The 19598-nt window shown below is 43.1% G+C and overlaps 3 protein-coding genes across 11 annotated transcripts; 2 read left to right on the forward strand and 1 right to left on the reverse strand.

Annotated features, from left to right (window-relative positions):
* The first annotated feature begins 303 nt into the window (after positions 1–303).
* Positions 304–7627, forward strand: LOC120666635 (CCR4-NOT transcription complex subunit 11-like). 8 transcript variants are annotated; one of them, XM_039946520.1, is made up of 13 exons: positions 306–586; positions 2431–2535; positions 3700–3786; positions 4127–4180; positions 4285–4430; positions 4542–4695; positions 4775–4968; positions 5142–5223; positions 5308–5381; positions 5468–5609; positions 6077–6155; positions 6894–6998; positions 7211–7627. In XM_039946520.1, the coding sequence occupies exons 1-12, from the start codon at positions 416–418 to the stop codon at positions 6989–6991; spliced, it is 1386 nt and encodes a 461-aa protein (XP_039802454.1). In that variant the 5' UTR covers positions 306–415; the 3' UTR covers positions 6992–6998; positions 7211–7627. The 8 variants fall into 8 exon arrangements, with proteins under 8 accessions (XP_039802459.1, XP_039802460.1, XP_039802454.1 ...); XM_039946522.1 differs by having other exon boundaries at positions 7215–7627; XM_039946521.1 differs by having other exon boundaries at positions 7263–7627.
* Positions 7628–9144: 1517 nt separating this feature from the next.
* On the reverse strand, positions 9145–10033 carry LOC120666637. Its single transcript, XM_039946527.1, has one exon. It carries the CDS (start codon positions 9825–9827, stop codon positions 9363–9365), a length of 465 nt encoding a protein of 154 aa, XP_039802461.1. The 5' UTR covers positions 9828–10033; the 3' UTR covers positions 9145–9362.
* Positions 10034–11642: 1609 nt separating this feature from the next.
* LOC120666638 (exosome complex component RRP42-like) lies at positions 11643–17529 on the forward strand. Of its 2 annotated transcripts, XM_039946529.1 has the most exons (8): positions 11647–11807; positions 11927–12056; positions 12168–12224; positions 13388–13480; positions 14067–14145; positions 14856–14980; positions 16416–16559; positions 16988–17529. In XM_039946529.1, the coding sequence occupies exons 2-8, from the start codon at positions 11931–11933 to the stop codon at positions 17219–17221; spliced, it is 858 nt and encodes a 285-aa protein (XP_039802463.1). In that variant the 5' UTR covers positions 11647–11807; positions 11927–11930; the 3' UTR covers positions 17222–17529. The 2 variants fall into 2 exon arrangements, with proteins under 2 accessions (XP_039802462.1, XP_039802463.1); XM_039946528.1 differs by having other exon boundaries at positions 11643–12056.
* Positions 17530–19598: the final 2069 nt, after the last annotated feature.

Consider the following 19598-nt stretch of genomic DNA (forward strand, 5'->3'; position numbering starts at 1 on the left):
TTAAGATATCTTAATCATCGTCTTATAAGTCATATATTTGGGTACATATTCATCATACGTACCTGTTGGTGGTGGGTACAAAACAGGCCTGTCGCCCTCCCGCCCTGTCGCCCTCCCTATGGGAGACAATGGTCCATTTTTGAAATTTCTTGGAACAACAATATATTTTTGAAATTTTATTTTTTTTAAAAAAATATAAAAATGAAAAAAAGGCGGCGAAATGGAAAGAAAAGCAAACCCACACAGCCGCACCCGTCCGATCCACATCCCGCCGAGCCGCGCGCCTACTCCTCCCACTGACCCTCCGAAAAGAAGAGAAGAAAAAAAAATTCAAGCCGAAAAAGAGAAATCCTCGCCGCCGTCCCTCACGGCGACGGCCACCGCGACCCCGACCCTGACGACGACGGCGCCCACCATGTCGGCGTGCGGCCCCGTCCCCACGCTGCGGCCCGACGAGCGGGCCGACCTCCTCTCCCTGCTCGCCGCCGCGGCACGCCCGCTCGCCGACGTCGTCTCCGACTTCCTCGCGCGGTTCCCCCGCGAGCGCCGCCTCCGCGTCGGCGGAGCGCTCTGCTTCCTCCTCGAGGCAAGCTGCAGCCCCGCCCCCGTGCCTCTCTCTCTCTCCTTCGCTCCTCCCCCCCTCAGCTCGCTCGCTCGCTTGCTTCGTTTTGTCAGATTGGGCGGGAGGCTTTCGTGGCGGGAAACGGATCGGGGACCAGCTTGAGTTGGCTGGGTTAGGGTTTGCGTTCGGTAGCCAGATTCGGTGGGTTTTGGGCTCGCCAAGGTGGCTTGGAGGCTATTTTAGCTTGGAGGGTTCGGGCGCGAATCGGGATGAGTTATGCTGCTGCGTCCTCGCGATTCCGCTTGCTGATTTGGGTTCAGGCTTCCAATGGACTGGCGGGTTGCGGCCGAGCTGACATTTGTGGGTTTTGGAGGCTACTGGCTCGCCATCTTTCGGTTTTCCTCAGGATGCCTTCTGAATTTTGAATTATTGAGTTTGACCCCGGATCGATCGCTTGACTTGTACATTTAGGACCATTTCTGTGCTCGTTGCTAGTTAGGGCCTTTGGAGTTTCTTTCTGTGCCTTCATGTTGACATTGTTAGCTCCATCAGCTTTGTTTGCATTTGCACTTGGTGATAATTTCATACCGAATGGATACTTGATTTTATCTCTTTGCTGCAGCTGCTTTAGTGTCGTTGATGATCTTGAGTCACTGGGGCTTAGGCGTTGGTTAGACGAACTCAAACAAGCACCAGTAACAATGTTTTCTTCATCACATCTGTTTGCTTAATCTGTTACTTGTAGAAATGTCATCAGATCGAAAGAGCATTAAGAACTTGGGTCTAAACTCTTTTTCCACAGTTCCATGTCGGACGAGGATTACTAGCTTTTAGCTAGATCCACTGCGTGTGTGAGAGGACGATTAACACTGCTAGCTTCATAGATCCACTCTCGTTTTGAATTGATTAAATGGACCACCCTATTGATTATTGAACATGCTGCTAATGGTTCATGTGACCTGAAACTAGAATCTGCGCAAGTATTCTTAGCTCTTATAGTCTCTCGTAAAGTAATACTGCCAAATTGGTGGTGCGAGTATGACTAGTATTTCACTTTGATCTACTGTTGGTCTGTTATGGAATGCAAGGAAATGGTTCCATATTTAGAATGCAGCTCAACCTTTTAATTTCTGTAGCATGTATAGTACATGAATTCGAACTTTACACATTTGACAAGAACTTTATTCTTTATTTCCAAGAAACAATGAGCTAGATGAAATTCAAGCTTTGGATTTTGTTATTCAATCGTGCAATGTGAAAAGAGCTTTCATCCTTGATGAAGCTGGGTCGTGTTCAGTTCTTTTAGGCCCCTTCGTCAAAATTAAGTTGTCTTACTTGATTTGTTCTCATTTTTCAAGGCTCAATGATTTTGTGAGCAACCAATTTTTTTCCCTACAGAACATGTTAAAATTTTCCATTAACCATACTACACTTATGGTAGTAACAAAATTATTTCTAGATGAAAATAAAATGGTGCGATTCTTTATGTATTGATTTTCCACTAAGCGGTGCATGCTGTAGTTGATCTAGTGGGTTGCTACAGTTCTGCAAGTGTTGGGATGTGCTGCAGAACCTTTGATGTACTGACAATTGCCCACTGTCTATGCTGTCCTGTAGCAACAATGCCCTCAAGACTTGTGATTAAATTATTGTGACAATAATAGTTGGTGTTTCCAAAGGCATTATCCTTAATAACAGCACTTTTGCACCTTGCATTTGCAAAATTTTAGGAATATATTATTCACCAACCTTGAGTTCATTTTGGGAATTTGGTTGGTTGTTCTGTTCACTTTGAGATTCTAGATTATATATGTGCTTTCACAGGAACCGTGCTACAAATCTGATATATTACATTGCCCTTTGACTAGGACAAGAAGATGTTCCATCCTACTGGTCGTTTAATTGCATTTGCAATTCTTCATCAGAGCTATTCCCCACAGACAGCGAATCCATACATTCCTATGTTGTTAAATGTAAGCTAATTTCGGCACCTTCTTTTGTCTGTTATTGTGGTTTGGGTTATGATGGAAGAGTTCCAACCTTTTTCATTTTTATATTCAGCATACTTAAACATATACATGTGTAGAAGTGCAATATTCTTCCATATGTTTTATGATGAACTGGACACGAACTATTAGTATTTTGCTTTTTCTCCAACCTGCACGGCACTAGCACCAAACACATATATGAACTGCCAGCATTTGCCATAGTTCCTGATCTGGTATTGAAGTTCACATGTAAGGTCCACATGATGGTTTTATTATTTTATGTTAATCCTCAGATTTTATCACTGGAATCTGATATTGCAGACTTAGAGCATTATTTGATTTGTATGTGTTAGCTAAATCAAACAGCTGGACTGTGGAGCCCTGTATACAATTTCTTTATGAATAGCTGATGCAACTGTTTTTTCATATATATATATATATAATCATTTTTAAATCAACTGGACTGGCCAATGGTATTTCTTGAATTGTAACGGCAATTTCTTAACACCATTAGCGTTTGTTCGCATTTTGATTAGATATTTGTTCCAACCAATCTACCGTAATTTTGATTAGCGGGCCTGGTGCAGCGGTAGAGCCTACCGTCTGTAACCGGAAGGTCCCGGGTTCGAGCTCCAGCCTCTACACATTTGTGTGGGTAAGGCTTGGGGCTTAAAGACAACTCTTCCCCAGACCCCGCACAGTGCGGGAAGCCTACGGCACTGGGTATGCCCGTTTTTTTTTATTTGTTCCAACCAATCATATATCACTCAACTACTGTTCATTTGCTGTCACGATGCTGTACAGCTACTTTTTATAGCTTTGATTGAATATCTTTCATAGCTGGATCCTTTCCTCTTGTAACTGGACTTTTAGTGGCGCAGAAACAGAATCGAGTACTTCCTTTCATATGTTAGCATCATGTTGAAAAACTGGATATTGCAACTTGCTTTGCTATTTTTGTATGGCAATTACCTTTGCCTTTGGCTCTATCAGCTAACGGTTGTTCTTATTCTTAGCATATGGTTGCAGCACAGGCCAAGCAACATGATTCAATTGTCCTTGAAATCCATTTATTCCAGTGTCCGAAGACACTAGACTAAACATTTTTTCACGCTTGAAGTTTTAATTTCTTTTGTTAATTATGCACAGGGAGCCTGCGATGAAGCATCGGATAGATCAGAACGGGCATTTGTCCAACAATTATTGACTTCACCTGGTGGAGACAATAATAATGAGGTTTTTTTCTCTTTCGTTGGCTTCTTTATAAACACGAGTAATGCAAAATCTGGTAGGATGTAGGATGACAGTATCATATACATTATATTTCTCCTTTCCTATGATGACATACATCTACTGATTAAGGGTCATTAGTGTTAAAGTATAAGTGAATTGGATGCCTTTCCCTATCAGCTTAGGCTTTTGGGTGCAGCTAGCTTGCATACAGCTCAATAATTAGGCATCTTTACTGTCAAATTTTGTAAGATGCAATCAATAGCTTGGAAGTTGGCTTTTCATTTATCAATTTTGAGAAATGAAACTGCATAGTTGCATATTTCAGCAATGGTTTTTGTTTCAGGTCCTGAATCAGTCAGCTGTAGATTACTTAAATGGGTCTGTTTCAGCATCTCAGGTGGGCTTTTACTTTCGTAAAATGCTATTAAGTTTTGATTAAGTAAAGGAATTGATTGAATGCACCATTCCTGCAATTGTTCATGTACTCATCTTTTTGTATAGGTCTTGTTGCCACGGGAACAACTTGAGAAGCAATATTGCAGTAACGGTGTACAATCTCAGCCTCAGATTAGTAGTTTCAGACCTGCTGCTGTTAGAAGTGTTATACCAGATCCAGATGTGCCTCAAAGTTGTGCAAATTCATCGGAGTATGTAGGCTCATCTACACCCCATCACCTTAATTTATCTTGTGGTGTCTAGACTCTAGACACTAGAGTCCATTGATCTATTCTTCTGTATTGATTTTGTGATCTTATAAGGTCTGCGATATCATTACCTGGAAGCAAACAGAAATCTGCTTCTGATGATAGAGATTCTGCTCTTGCTGGTTTACTCCAAGAAAAATTGGGGGGGAGGTTGGGTCCTCAGTGGATTCGGCCAACACCCCCAAGACTTCCTGTACTAGACGGGGAGGTAAAATACTCAAGTCAAAAGTTGCATCTTCATCGCAGCTTTGTTTCTACATGTAACTTAATTTCTGCTGAACATGCAGCTACAATGGCTGAACCCTGACAATAACCACGAGCTATTATGGGACTATAGCATGTGTGCTGATACGAGTCGAGGGGCTGCTATCCGAGATTTGATTGCAAGAGCCGTAAAAGGTCCACTTGCACCTGCCCAACAGGAGGTTCACTGCTACATTCTAATATTTCTTCCAGATAACAATGGGCGCTTTACTAAATTGTAATGCAACATGTTTAGTTCCTATGATGATGATTTCTTCTCTTTTTTCCTTCTGAAGTCTGTAACTTCATTAGCCTCAGTGATGGATAAATTTATTGCACCTAGGCTTTTATTGCACATATTCATTGGTTTTGTAAGATATTTCCAATGGTACATGCCTGATTTGTTCGCAGCTTATTGCAGCAATTCATAATAGAAATGGCCAGGGATCCTAAACTGGTTTATTACTGCGGGATGACTCCACAGAAGCTCCCTGTATGAATACTCCTTAAAAATGTCGAGTTCTCGCATATTTCATGTTATTTGGTCTTAGAAGGCAGAACTATTGTATGGTTTCAGGATCTTGTTGAACACAATCCCCTCATTGCTGTTGAGGTTCTTTCGAAGTTAATTAACTCTCCTGACATTTCAGGGTGTGTCTCTTTTCTTTGTCATATGTTTAATTATCATAATCCGCCTTCTTCCTGTCCTTTATTTGATTAATAACCATTTTTTGTAGTTACTTTGCTGGTCTTGTGCATATGGACATGAGCCTGCATTCTATGGAAGTTGTGAACAGGCTTACTACTGCTGTTGATCTTCCAACGGAGTTTGTCCACGAGTACATCACAAATTGTATCCAGTCATGTCAAAACATTAAGGTTTGTTCTTCTTTTGATTCATTTAATTGAAGTTGATACAAATGACACGGACCCACCTTTTGGTACAGCGTCACACCTTAATTGATGGTTAAATAAATCGAGTTTTAATACTTTGTGAATATTTGATATGTTCCACTGGGGAAACTTAACGTTGACTGCATTCCCCATGGTAATGTGAGGCCTCTACTTCATGTGCTTGTTTATTACAATGCCCATAGGAATAAGTGATTTACTTATACTATTCTGTGAGCAATATCAGTGCTTTTATGATTAGTTTGTCAAATCACTAGTGATGTGTGCGAGATTACAGTTCTGTTATATGTTTTACGTTATTGCAAAATAAATTCCTTGGTGGTTTATGAAATGTGGTGCTTCACTTTAAGCTGTGTTTTGCTTATTGGCTAATCTGGGACTTCTCATTTAATGCTTGGGAAATATTTATCTTGATGATTCTTTTTTATGAGCAGGATAAGTACATGCAAAACAGATTGGTGAGACTAGTTTGTGTTTTCCTGCAGAGCCTTATCCAAAACAAGATTATAAATGGTGAGTATATATATTGTTCACTTGTATGCTTGACAAAATCATGTTTTTGATCTGGGTACTGTTGCTGAAGCGCTGCAATTTCTGCATTCTTGATTCAAAATATTAGCTGTCCAACATTACAAGTTTTGTATCCCTGCTTTCTACCTCGTGTGCAGTATTTCTATCTACACCTTTACTTTAGTTCTTTACAACTGGGTATGCTATTTTTTGTGTGCACTCTTTTGTATGCTGGTTACTTATCTTGCTTTTCATCCCCTTCAGCATTTTGAAAATGCAAATGTTCTTAAACCACCAGTTGGTCTACATGGTTAGAACATGCTAAGCTTTCTTCTTTGATTTGGAAACCTATGGACATGCAACTGTAACACTTCTTTGGCCTCTCTCTTGAATGAATGGCTTGTTTTGGTTTTCATTGCCCCCTCCTTTTGTGTATGTTTTGCCATGCCTATATTATATGTTCGGAAAATTCTGAATAATATGGCTCTATCAGATCTGAAGCTGCTGTTTGACAATAGCCATGAATGTACTAATATAGTTACATTTAGGCTGTTATTCCTAAAATAACCAGTATTGGCATGCAATATGTTATTTATTTCACTTTTTTGAAAGAAGCTGAGTTTAATAGCTGGTCTGCTGCATTTTGTACCTTATCAGCCATCACTAAGTTAATTGCTTAGTTTTCCTTTTATTTTTTCCAAATGGGCGAGTCTAATTTTGTGCATGTTTCTTTGAGTGCAGTTCAAGATCTTTTCATTGAGGTACAAGTATTCTGTATTGAATTTTCACGGATAAGGGAAGCAGCTGGTTTATTCCGGTTACTCAAATCTTTGGAGTGAAGGAATTGTATGTTGTTACTTACCTTCTCTGTACAATACTGCATCCTTTTTTTTCCTAATTCTGTACATCTTCATTGCCATGGTTGATTCAATGCCTCAAGGTCATTGAATGCGATCATGTTCTGTACTGAAATTTTCCACGAAACTTTTTTGGGACTTTATGGACTGATAGTTTGATGTGATACAATTGTTCTGATTATTTAAAATTCCTATTGTAAGATAGGCTGGTTGTATCGTCATCGAATGTTTGAACTTTTCTTGTTCTGGATAGTTCTATGGCCACTCTGGGTGTTCAAGATCACTTGGTACATTACACGCATCATTTTCTTGTGGAATCCGTGGCACCCTTACTAATTCCCGAGCATACCTTGAAAGAGTGGCTAAAGAGTATGCGAAGACGAGTCAATCTGTCGGATAACATGTGGTACCAATTGTTGGCCCAAGTTTAGATCAGTCTGTACTTAGCAGGCTCGTTTGTACGGTAACGAATAATACCTGCACGCTCTGTTCAATATTCTGTAATTTCAGTGCAACCAAAACAATCCGCAATCTGTTTTCTTGTAGTCTGTCGGTGTGTTTGCTTGGTGCGCGATGGTTGGATATATATTTTTCAGAATTGGTTTTCCATTCTGTGTACATTACATGACTACACGAGGCCTGTCAGCCTTTCACATCGAACTTGGTTGTGTGTCAATGGGCAAGTGTTGCTTTTGTCAGTTTAAAGCTGTGTACTGGGGATCTGGGATGCAACATATACTTCCCGTCCCAAAAAGAATGTAACTTTTTTTAAATAAGTTCAAATTTGACCAAATTTTATAAAAAAAATGATTTATATTTATATCTCTAAATAAATTTAATAAGAAAATATATTATATAATTAATCCAATGATACTTATTTTATAGTATAAATGTTGTACTATTTTGTATAAATTTGTTTAAAGTTGAAATTGTTTAACTCCTGGGAAGTGAGAATTGCATTTTTTTATGGGACGGAGGGATTATAATTGTAGTATTTTCTCTAGAAACACGTTGGAATAACAGCCTTGGAAATTGGAAGAGCAACAAGGCAGGCGAGTTCCTATAGAAAAGGTATCAAGAAATTCTGTGGGTTTAAGAAACGAATCTAGGTGACATGCTTTCCCAGTTTCACTTAAGATGCCATGTCGGTGTATTTGATAAGTTTGTTTGGTTGTACACTAGTACTTGTGAGATGAGATGACAAATGATCTGCTTTTAGATGCCCGTGTAGCTGAATTGAACGGAGATGCCTAGCAGCAGGTGTAGCAACCACAACTACCGCAAGGCATGTAATGATGAAGCACTAAATCAGCTGCCTACCGCTTGCGATGCTTCTCGATCATATCCTGTCTAATTGCTCAAACGATGTTTATTTCAATTCAAATACATTTATATTCTCTAAACAAATCATATAATAAGTTCTTTAGATAACTGTCCTCCACAGGAACCTACCCATGATAGTAAGCAAAGCAATCTCAGAAGAGTCTATATTCAGCACACATTTTGCTTTCACAAGACAGACGAATTCTCCAACTAGCCTCTCACGATCGTTTCCACGGCCGGAACTGAGCATTGGCCGTGGTATTGTCTTGCTGGCTGAAGGTGACGTGGAGACTGTTCAGCGAAGAGTGTCTCCGGAGAGAGTCCGCCACCGTTTTTGACGTAGGCGACCTCCCGCTGGACTACCTCCATCGCGCCATGGTGCTCCATTCTCTCTGATGTAGCCTTCGCCTCTATAGATTGCTGTGGTGTCGCCGCCTCGCCGGCCATGTTGCAGCATGGGTTGCTGCCATAGTAACCGGGTTCCAGGAACGCAGGAACATTTTTGTCCTGGCAGCAGTGTAAAAACTCATTCCAAGTACGGTTCCGTTTCGGCGTTTCCTGTTGCTTGTTTTTGGATCTCCGTCGTGTCCTGAAAACTTGGTGACTATATATGGTCGCTGCGTGGCGGAGTACATATATATTGGAACAATGGGAGGAGCCCAGACCGCCAGACCCGGGTGCACAACACTAATAATAACACAGCCAGCTCTGCAAAACGCAAACAACTCGGATCACAGATGAAGAGAAGGCGCGCTCCGAGTCAGCGTCTCAGAGAATATAATTCCTCAAAAGATGAATGGTGAAGCAGCATCTTCAAGGACAATGATTTACCAAACAACTTGCTCCCGTTTCTCGTGCATGTATGTTAATAAGTAACAACAAATAAAAAAGAAAAACTAATCGCCGGCTCGTACTCTCGATCGATCCACAAGCAGCTATTAGCCAGCTTAAATCATAAGGCAGATACACAAATAATACCAAACGCTAATCACAGTTCAAAAAAATACCAAACGCTAATTAAGAAATCTCATCACGCCGCCGCCGCCGCCGTGAAGTCGTCGTAGCCGCGGCAGCGCGGGCTCTCGGCGAAGTCCCCGAGCGGGAAGGAGGTGGCGAGGGGCCCGATGTAGAAGCTGAGCTTGTCCCCGGCGCGGTCCACCTCGCCGACTCCGAGCCAGAGGAAGGCCACCTTGACGCTGATCCCCTGCAGCGCCGTGAGCTTCCCGTCGGCCACCGAGCCGGAGACGCTCGCGTCGTAGCGGACCAGCCACCGCCTCGCCAGCAGGAACTCGCAAGACCGCGGGAAGTACACCTCGAAGGCGCCGTCGGGCTGGAGCACGTACCCCTGCACGCCCGCCGGCAGGATGCCCCGCGGGAAGTTGTACCGCTCCAGCATCTCGTACGCCGACGGCGTCGTCCCGTCGCCGCCGCCGGGCGCCGCCCTGGCGGCCACGAGGAGGAGGAGCACCAGCAGGGGGTAGGTGGCGGTGGCCATGGAGGAGGAGCTCTTGCTACCTGCTGGGTCGAATGGCTAGCTAGCTCCTCCTTGAATTCCTTGTGGCTTTGTAGCTTGCTATTGGACGGATCGACGTGCGCATTATTGTAAAATTGGCGTTTAAGCCGGGCATAGTCTGACCAAGTGTAAAAGAAATGCTTATTGATAAATAAATTAGTTGATCCTTTCATCATTGATGAAGAAGTTGTACTTGTCACGTACAGAGGTTGGTTGTGTCCATGTTAGCAGCTGGGGGACTGTGGGGTCGCTACCTCGTTTCAGCTTACAACCTAATGCACGCCATCTTATTTATTTTGTTTTCTCTGATTGGACTATATATGGCGGCCCCTGTCGGGCAGGCACTCCTTCACAGCTATTTTTTAGCATCAGTGTCAACGCAAGCAACACGACGGCGGATCTGTTTACGACGCACTTATTGTCCTTTTATTTGATGGCAAAGCACATGGACGGGCATATATTGTTCATGTGCCCAACTTATAAAATCGTATGGTTTTTGTTACAGTTCTTTTTGTGTCATCGATGAAGGATTGAGTGGGTCAGAGGCATGACTGTGTGATGATGCATATGGGGTATGGATGGGTGCAGTTAAAGAAAAGGAAAGGAAAGGAAAGAAAGGATGGAACCTATCCATTCGCAACTAGGAACATTTGGGTCAGCGACATCTAGTTTTTTTTTTTTTTGAGAATATCTAGTTTCTTTAGGCAGAAAAGAGGAGGGATGCCATCCATTCAGAAAAACTACTCTTCTTCTTTTTCTTTCTTATAAAAAAACAGTATATAGTTTACAAAAAGAAGAGTAATTTTGATAAGCAGCGAAATGCTGAATGGCCTCAAGGTCAGAATAATCACGCCGACTAATCAAAAATCAAAAGGCGGTGGAGGTCGACGCGCGAGGGGACAACGGATGTGGAATGGCACGGAGGCACGAGATATTCCAAGTACCCGCAGCGCAGAGGAAGATTCCCTGTCTCTTTGGCTGAGTCTGATTGGGCAATAATTGGCTGACAGGCAGGCCCCGAGCGGTGGATTAGCTGCTGCATCGCAGCTCGGCCCCGCGTGCGGCGCGCTCCCAAGTGGCCCTCCATGTGGAGCCCGCATGACATGGCAGTGATGCCGATCAGACCGTATTCCCTTTGGGAAGCAGCATGGCACAGGTGTTTGGGCTGCCTGTCTAATCTAGTAGTAATTCTCATAATCCTCGGTTGAGGCTGGCATGTCCTTTTTTGTCCCCTTTTATTATCTTCTTAGCAGGTTGTGCAGCAGTAATCCTGAGGAATCCAAAGCTTTTGCTACTTATGTGTTGGGTTTTTTTTTTTGTGCCACGACTAAGTGCTGGAGTTAGCACTAGCATTTACCCCAAAACCAAAAGGGCTAGCTAGCAGGGGCACCAGATACCGGTACACTAGCATAACCAAAAGGGCTAGCTGTTAATTTCCTCTATTCTCAAATGTACAACTCTGATCAGTAAGACCATCCACAGCGAGAGGAGGAAATGGAGGAGTAAATCTACTGTTTGACACTGTAGATGCACTGTTTGGCACTGTAGACAGAGAGGGCGTGGGAAACGAGGCAAGAGCAAATTTGCTCTTGCTCTTGCCATTGTGGACAGCCTAAAAACAAGATTCCGACAAAAGCCGTGCGTGGGCGCCTCGGCGAAACACATAAATACTTTTTCCCTTTTAAATTGACACGGAGGGCTCAGAATCTTCACTTCATGGGCCGAATTGCCCTGTTAGGCATGGCACCGTGAGGCCCACAAGCCCGTGTGGGTGAAGGCCTCAGCCTGAACAAAAACCTTCTTCTAGGCCTCTTGCCCTCTTCCTCCCTGCCCGTCTTCCAGGCTCCGCCGTCCCCGCCGCTCGCCTATTCGGCCACCGCCTCCTACCCACAGTCCAAGCTCGGTCGATTTCGGTGCTCCAGAAGCCCAAGTGCTCGTCTAGCGGGTCTCCTCTACGCTGTGGTCCGCTCGCCTACTCGCTCACAGCATATTAGCCCGTATTGTTTTGGTAGCAGCGGGTAGGGTGTTCGACGAAGTGCCTCTGAGACCGGTTGTGTTGGTTCCTGTCCCGCTGCGTCCAGGACGATGGTGGGGCTGTCGGAAGGGGAGAAGCACTTCATCCGCGGCGGCATCGCGCAGGGCATTCGCACCGACGGCCGCAGGCGGCTGCAGTTCCGGGCACTCTCCGTCGAGACCGGAGTCATCCCGCAGGTAGGGTTTTCAGGGTTTCTGCTTGTTCAGTCGCACTCGCGTGCCTTTCCTCTTTCTTTCTTTTGGAATGCAATGTGGATTCATGTTATTTTGGATTGGTGCCTGTTGCAGGCTAATGGTTCAGCGCGTGTCAGATTGGGTGCCACGGAGATCATCGCTAGTGTCAAGGTACGAATTCTCACACTTTGCTGCCCAAAAAGGGCTAGGCAAATTTTTGCATGATAAGTTCAATCCTAAACCCTGTGAGGAATCGTGTACTGATCTCTGCTTCAAAACTCCTAACAAGCAACTCTTATCTTCCCAAGGTGTTGAGGTTATAAATCATGGGTTTTTTTGGATCCATGCCATTACAATTTTCCAACTTCTGAGATATGCCATTACAATTCACCTATTTTGAAACCTGCCATTACAATTTTTCGTTTCTTTGAATCGTGCCATTTTATACGTCTTTGATGCCCATGGACCCACTTGTAGACCCTCGTATTTTCGTATGGCCCAAAATACCCCTGCTGCTTCTCTCTCTACACTCACTGACGTGTGGGGCCCACACGTCAGCTTCTCCTTCAATCTCCTTCTTCCTTCAACCTTCTCCTCTCCATGGGCTGCTCACCTCTGCACCCCCCCACGCCACGAGCGCCGCCGGCATGCTCCCCCGCCGGGAGAGCCCCCCCCCCCGGCCGAGCCCCTCCCCCGCCTGGCCTTGCGCGGGCATGCTGTCGCCGGCGCCCCTCGAGTGGGCACACCGCCGCCGCGCCCCCAGGTGAGCTCGCCGGCGCCGCGCCTCGCCTAGCCTTGCGCGGGGCCTCGCCGACGCCGCGCCTTGCCTGGCCTCGCGCGGGCACGCCGCCGCCGCGCCCGCGGGCGAGCTTGCTCCCCCGGCCGAGCTCCCTCCGCCGCCCGAGCTCCACCCCACCGCGCTGCCTCGAGCTCACAGCGCCGCCCGAGCTCACCGCTCACCGCGCCGGCGCCGGCATGGGTACCTCGCCTAGTGCCGCCCCGAGCTTCGCCGGGTGAATTGTAATGGCATATCTCAGAAGTTAGCAAATTGTAATGGCATGGATCCAAAAAACCCATAAATCATTGATTAATTTTGCATAAGATGCTTATGCTGTTGCAATGTAAAGTTATGAAGCCTTATATCACATTGCTAGTTCTATTGAGCCATTCCAAATGACGGTAAATGTTAAGCTACAGTTGGTGCCTGTATGTTCATATGATCAGTAAATTTTCCTGCAAATAAGAAGACAAACTTGTTAGCCATAGCATGTTGTACTTGTTCCGCACTGTTAGCTTATTTGGCTTCTTTATTTTTGATGAATTGGAATCTACAGGCTGAATTGGGGAAACCAAACATTCTTCACCCTGACAAAGGAAAAGTTTCTATTTTTGTTGACTGTAGTCCAACTGCTGAGCCTACATTTGAGGTTGGTGATTTGTTGTGATTGGATCTAATTGAAAATAACCAACTTTTTTAATACATTTTTTCAGGTCTATATAATGTATGGCAATGTGATTATGGAGTCTATTTCAAAAAATTTAGATCTTTTTTAACAGAAATGTATACAGCTTTACTGCTCAAGTTTTATGATTGAATGCTAATTCTGTGACTTTGAGTGTGAAGAAACGACAAACTTGTTGACTAGGAAAGTAATAAAGAGGCCACTAGAACTATTTTAAGAAGCATATCTCAAATTGTTTTTCTGAAAATAATATGAAACTATTTGATATTTTGTTACCAGTAGCCTTTATGGGTGCTTTTGTAGATAAGTTCCTTTCAGGATGTGTACATTTGATTCCAGTTAGTAGCAAAACACAAAAGAGTAATTTGATATGGACATCGGTTGGCAAGTCCCTGGTAAAAAAACACTGCTAGAAAGAACTTATAGTTTCCATTGTTGTAACCCTGCACTTAATATTACTTTTGTTCCTTTCCAGACTTCATTCTGTTTGAAATCTCTACAGTTTTGGTTTTTTATACTCATATTATTTGCACTATTTGGATTTTTCTAGGGTAGAGGTTCAGAAGAATTGTCTACTGAGCTGTCTGTTGCCCTGCAAAGATGCCTGCTAGGTGGTAAAAGTGGTGCAGGTAACATATAAACTTATTGCGCTCCCTGTGTTTGATGTAGCTTTTTACATGGTCTCAGTGCACACTGATCTCTTTTAGTTTGATTCTCCCAATATATTAATCGTTTCTACTCTATTATCAGTTATGACTACTGTTCAGACATGAATGCCATCGTTATTATTGTCGTTACAATTGGAAGTACAGCTAGTTATATCTACCTTCATTAGGTTAAGCTTTTGCTAGCCATTGCATTCTACTTAGTATTTTGGATGTATGGTGCCAATTTTAAGAAAATTTAATTGGACAAATGAGCTAGAACAGTATCACACATCATCCTAAATTCACAATCACTTGCCAGTTTCATGCCTATTTAATTCCAGGTGTAGTACAAACACAAAGTCACAACACATGCCATTACTTCTGCCAGGCACCCTACATTTCATATAAAAGTGATTTGCGTGCTGGTAGTTACTGACCTACCATAGCTGTGAATGTTCTTAGAATTTCCAGTTATTGGGGAGGTTTTATTTAGCGATTAGAATGTTAACCAATTGCTGTTCTGTTTCCTTGATCATATTGTTTATTATAGTCAAGAAATTTTTTGACGAGAGATTGGTTCTCATTTTGTTAGCCACCTGTTTGCTTTTATACAGTTTCGTTTCAATTCAAACTCATACCATCAATATTTTGTTGCCATTTAACTGACTACAATGCATCAAATCATATTTTAGGTGCTGCAATTGATCTGTCATCCCTAATTATTGTTGAGGGAAAGGTATGCTGGGATCTGTACATTGATGGACTTGTGGTCAGTTCTGATGGTAACCTACTAGATGCGTTAGCTGCTGCTATAAAGGTGAGTGTTGATTTGTATTGGTTGTTTCTTGCAGTTTTCATTGTCATCTTTTTCACAACTGTTCCAGTGGTGCCCAGCTAATGTATAATGTATTGATGGAAAATTATTATCAGTTTTCTCATAGACAATTGTTGTAGCGTCAGACATGGAATAGAATGTTTAATGAAGGGACTAATGTCATAATATTCTTTAGACTCTCTTTGTATCATTAAATAAATGTCCTTCCATATTACACATTAGTTACTCTAACATGATAAAAGAAATGTTATTCATAGCTTCGAATAATTTCATCCACAATTGACAAACTTAATAGTCTCTCAAATGAAGGAAAGACAATTTACACAAGCTGATGTTAAATTGCCATTGGACCAAGCTATAGCAGTTTTTCAATTATCATCTGTTGATTTAGTTCTTGATAGAAGTAGCCAAGTAGGAAATCATGAACGCCTGCTAGTCAAATAAGATTACCAATAAGCTTGTCGACCAGTGAATCAGGTCAAATGTGCATAATGTGAAGGACAACTTTTGAACAGGAAATCTGCCTGTATCCTGCATGCACCATGTCAGTTTCTTGTATTTCTGTTTTGATTTGGGTATAACTCCATCTTACCCCCTCAGCTATCAAAAAGTACAACTTTCTGCCTCAACTCTGATAAATAATCTCCTGACTAGATTGCAGGTTTATTTGTTGCTGACATGGATCAATTCATGTCTAAAGTTAGGCAACTGCGTGATAAAATATACAGTATCTAGCTTACTAACTCATATTTTTTTTTGTGATCCCTAGATTCTTACGTAGGTTCTTTGATCTCTTCTGGCTTTGGAAATTAGGAGCCCAAATGCTGGTTGTTATGGGTGAAAATTAGATTTTCCAGGAGAGTTGATGGGCGTATTTATCTTTCCTTTGATACAACTACTTTCTCTATCTCATTTTCTGTTGTACTTCCTTTTGGTAAGAAGATTCCTTTTTTTAAAAAAAAAAATCTATGCTAGCTTAACAATACCCTTGGTTTGTTTTATCTAGAATGATTGCATTACTACTACCAAAAATTTACAGGTAGAATTCTTCTGGAACAAAGCCACTTTTATGTATAAGAGCCCAGTCAAGTGAGATGACATTCTTTAGCATATTCTCAGATGATATTATTTGAAATAAAGTGTTTTTTTTCCTGGATGCAAAACGCGAATCACAATTGCAACAAGAAAACAAACATAAATTGTAGTTAATTTGCAAAGCTTGGACGAATCAATGTGATTCTGGAGTCTGGTCACCAAATTTCAGTTGTTTCTGTGCATAGCAGTTTCTGGTATTCTTACATTGCTTGTTATGCTTTATTGTACTGCCTGATAGCCACCGCATTAGTTGACAGTTTTGACACAATAAAGACAATACAATTTATGCATTTAAAGATGCTAACGTTCTGTGTACCTGCAGGTTGCTTTGAGTAATACAGGTATACCAAAAGTTAATGTTTCTCTTAGTGCTGCATCTGATGAGGAACCTGAGGTTGATGTAAGCAATGAGGAATTTCTGCAGTTCGACACCTCCAGTGTGCCTGTTATCGTTACATTAACCAAGGTAATGTGTTTTTTTGTGTAACTCTTTATTATTTGGTATTGAGTAGACATATGCTTTATTCATTATTGCCAGAGGATCATGTTAATTTTTTAGAAGTGGTCTAATTATGCAGTAAAGTACTGCTTAAGGATGGGTTTGAAAATTGCATGTGCATTCAGGTGTTGAGCTTCTGGGTATGATTTAAACTGTTGAGCAGCTTCAATTCTATGATCATCTCTCATATCAAACAGGATAACTCATATGAATTACTGTCCCAGATGAATGCCCCTGCATTGCCACGTCAAAACTGACACTACCCAGTACATTGAGCCCCACCAACAATTGTCACTACCCAGCAAGCCAACCACAAGCAACAATTGCCTTTTATTTTTTTCCCTGCAGTACCAATGTTTTACATATGAATCTCAGCCCTTCGTTTCTTATGGCAGGTGGGTCAGCACTACATTGTTGACGCTACCTCAGAGGAAGAATCCCAGATGAGTTCTGCAGTGTCGGTATCAGTCAATAGGAATGGCCAAGTATGCGGGCTAACCAAGAGGGGTGGTGCAGGGCTGGACCCAAGCGTCATCTTCGATATGATATCAGTGGCCAAGCATGTGAGCCAGCAGTTCATAGCTCACTTGGACTCAAAGATATCTGCCGCTGAAGCTGCTGCTGAGTGAAAGGGGGGGGGGGGGGGGAATAGCAGGGAAGAGGTTCTAATACACATGTGATCAATCTTAGTGACCTGCTGCCCTCAAAAAAAAAAGGAAAAAAAATCTTAGGGACTTTGCTTAGAAGAGAAGGATTATTGTAGGAATATTTAGGATTTTGTTCAAGTTTATGCCAGTAAATCCTAAGGATCTGGATCCAAGAATTCCTTTCCAAACAGTAGTGTGTTGTCTGCCTGGGCTTAGAAGAAACATAAGCTGGTATGCAAAGTTTTGGTGATGTGGAGAAATGTGTCTCATATATGCATAATGTTGCTTCTTCTGTGTTGCTGCCCCAGGTTTCCTCTAGGATTATACAGTTATTGCAAAAAGAGAAGAAGCTCGTTATGGTTATGGATATACGAAGGCATATATTGCAACTCATGAGTTCACATATATGCTGTTGCTTCTCATCTGGCCGTCGTAGAAATACCACTCTTCCTTCTTTGTTTATTACTTACGGATTCTCTTTGTTGGTGTCAAGTGGTGTGCTGCCATAGATTATGGTTAATTTGTTTTATCTTTACATTACTGAGTAATGCACATGGACGGCGAAATCCACGGTAGGCATTCATGTACTCTAGTCAACGATGACATAAATTGAATCTTTAATTTGGTGAACACCACAAATATATTGTTACTCACTCTGTTTTATTTACATGTTGTATTAGGTTTGTTCTAAGTCAAACTCGTCAAACTTTGACCACATTTTAGAAAGAAATAGTAACATTCATAATACCAAATTTGTTTCATTGAATCTATCATAAAGCGTAATTTGCATGACCAAATTGCATTCGCGGACCGGCACACGATTGAGGCAGTTGATTAAGCGTAGCTAGGTAAAAACTCAGCCAATTCTGAAAACACAGCCGCGGCACCCGGTTGCTAGAATTAAACTCGCGCATGCATGTATGCATGCAAATCCGCAGGCACTCGTCTTGGTTTCATTGCTACGATCGACACCTGCAGGACGACGTTTCCATCCATACTCCAGCTCGCTCCACAGGTGTCATATATGATGCATGCATGCATCTTGCATTTAATATCTCGCTCGTCCTATAGCTCATCAACGCTAGGCCGGCGCGGTGCAGCGGCAAACTCTCTCTTGATGAGAAGATACTCTCTAGGGAAGCGAATGCTGCACTCGCAAGGTTCGGCCATGGGAAGCACATGAGTCGGAGGTGGCGGGGGTGGAGGACGCCGATGCTGCACTCGCGAGGTCCGGCCATTTGGGGGTTGGTTGGCCGCAGACTCGGCGATCGAGGCCCAACCATATATGGGAGGGCAAATGAGCAATAGCGGAATGCAGGATAAAGTTATCCACGCTCGGTACTTTAAATTTATTTTTTAAAAAGAATATTTCTATTTGGTCATCGAGATTCTCTTTTCTACACCTAGTTTTCTTGCGTCCATCATTCTCTATATTCATCATCTATATATCAACTACCCACCATGGAGCCCACAAATTAGATTTTTGTTTAATATACCTCCTTCCTCTCTCCTCTTTCTTCCCCACACACCGGCGCCCCTCTTTTCCAGTCTTCTTCTTCCTCCCTCTCTCCTCTTCTTCCCACACGCCGGTGCCCCTTCTCCCTCCCTTCACCTCCCTCGCCGGCGCCCCTCCCTTGCCGGCGCGAGGAGCTGCAGCAGCGGCCTCGGGGTTGCGGCGGAGGCTCACGCGAGGCGCTGCGGCTCCCCTTCCCCTTCCACTCTGGCGGCGGACCGGCGCGGCTTCCTCTGTGCGGCGTTAGCCTCGCCATTTTCGCCGGCCGCCCTCTCTTTGTCCCTTTCCTGCTCGCGGCGCGGACGGACGGCGGGCGTGCGGCCCCACACCACGTTGGCCGATGTCAGAGTCCTCGTAGAGCGCTGAATTTAGCGTCTGTTGGCCGATACGGGATGATACTGTTTCTCTTTAGCGTACCCGCTGCGGATGATACTGTTTATCTTTAGCGTACCCGCTGCGGACGATTTCATGCCAAACCCGTACTGTAGTATGCGGTAGAGGTTCTTTTACCGCACCCACTGCGGACAGTCTAAATAACAGTATCTTGTAATACGAAGCCCAGCCAGCAAGCATGGTGATCGCCAGCAAGGCAGCAAGCTAAATAACAGTAATCTTGTAGTACGTCGAACAAGTAAAACAGATATACACTGTATTTTTGTACTCGCTAGCTAGAGAACATTACTTTGAATATTCCTGGACTAATGTATGATTGGGCAACACTATTCTTTCGAAAAATGTTTTTGGAACTTATGCAGGGGAGACATTAGGTGTCAAATGTCAATTTTTAAATCAAGTACGCATCCGGTGCTCTCAAGTTTTAGTGGATGATGATGATATGTGCTTATA

This window comes from Panicum virgatum, chromosome 3N, assembly GCF_016808335.1.
Source record: "Panicum virgatum strain AP13 chromosome 3N, P.virgatum_v5, whole genome shotgun sequence".
NCBI lineage: Eukaryota > Viridiplantae > Streptophyta > Magnoliopsida > Poales > Poaceae > Panicum > Panicum virgatum.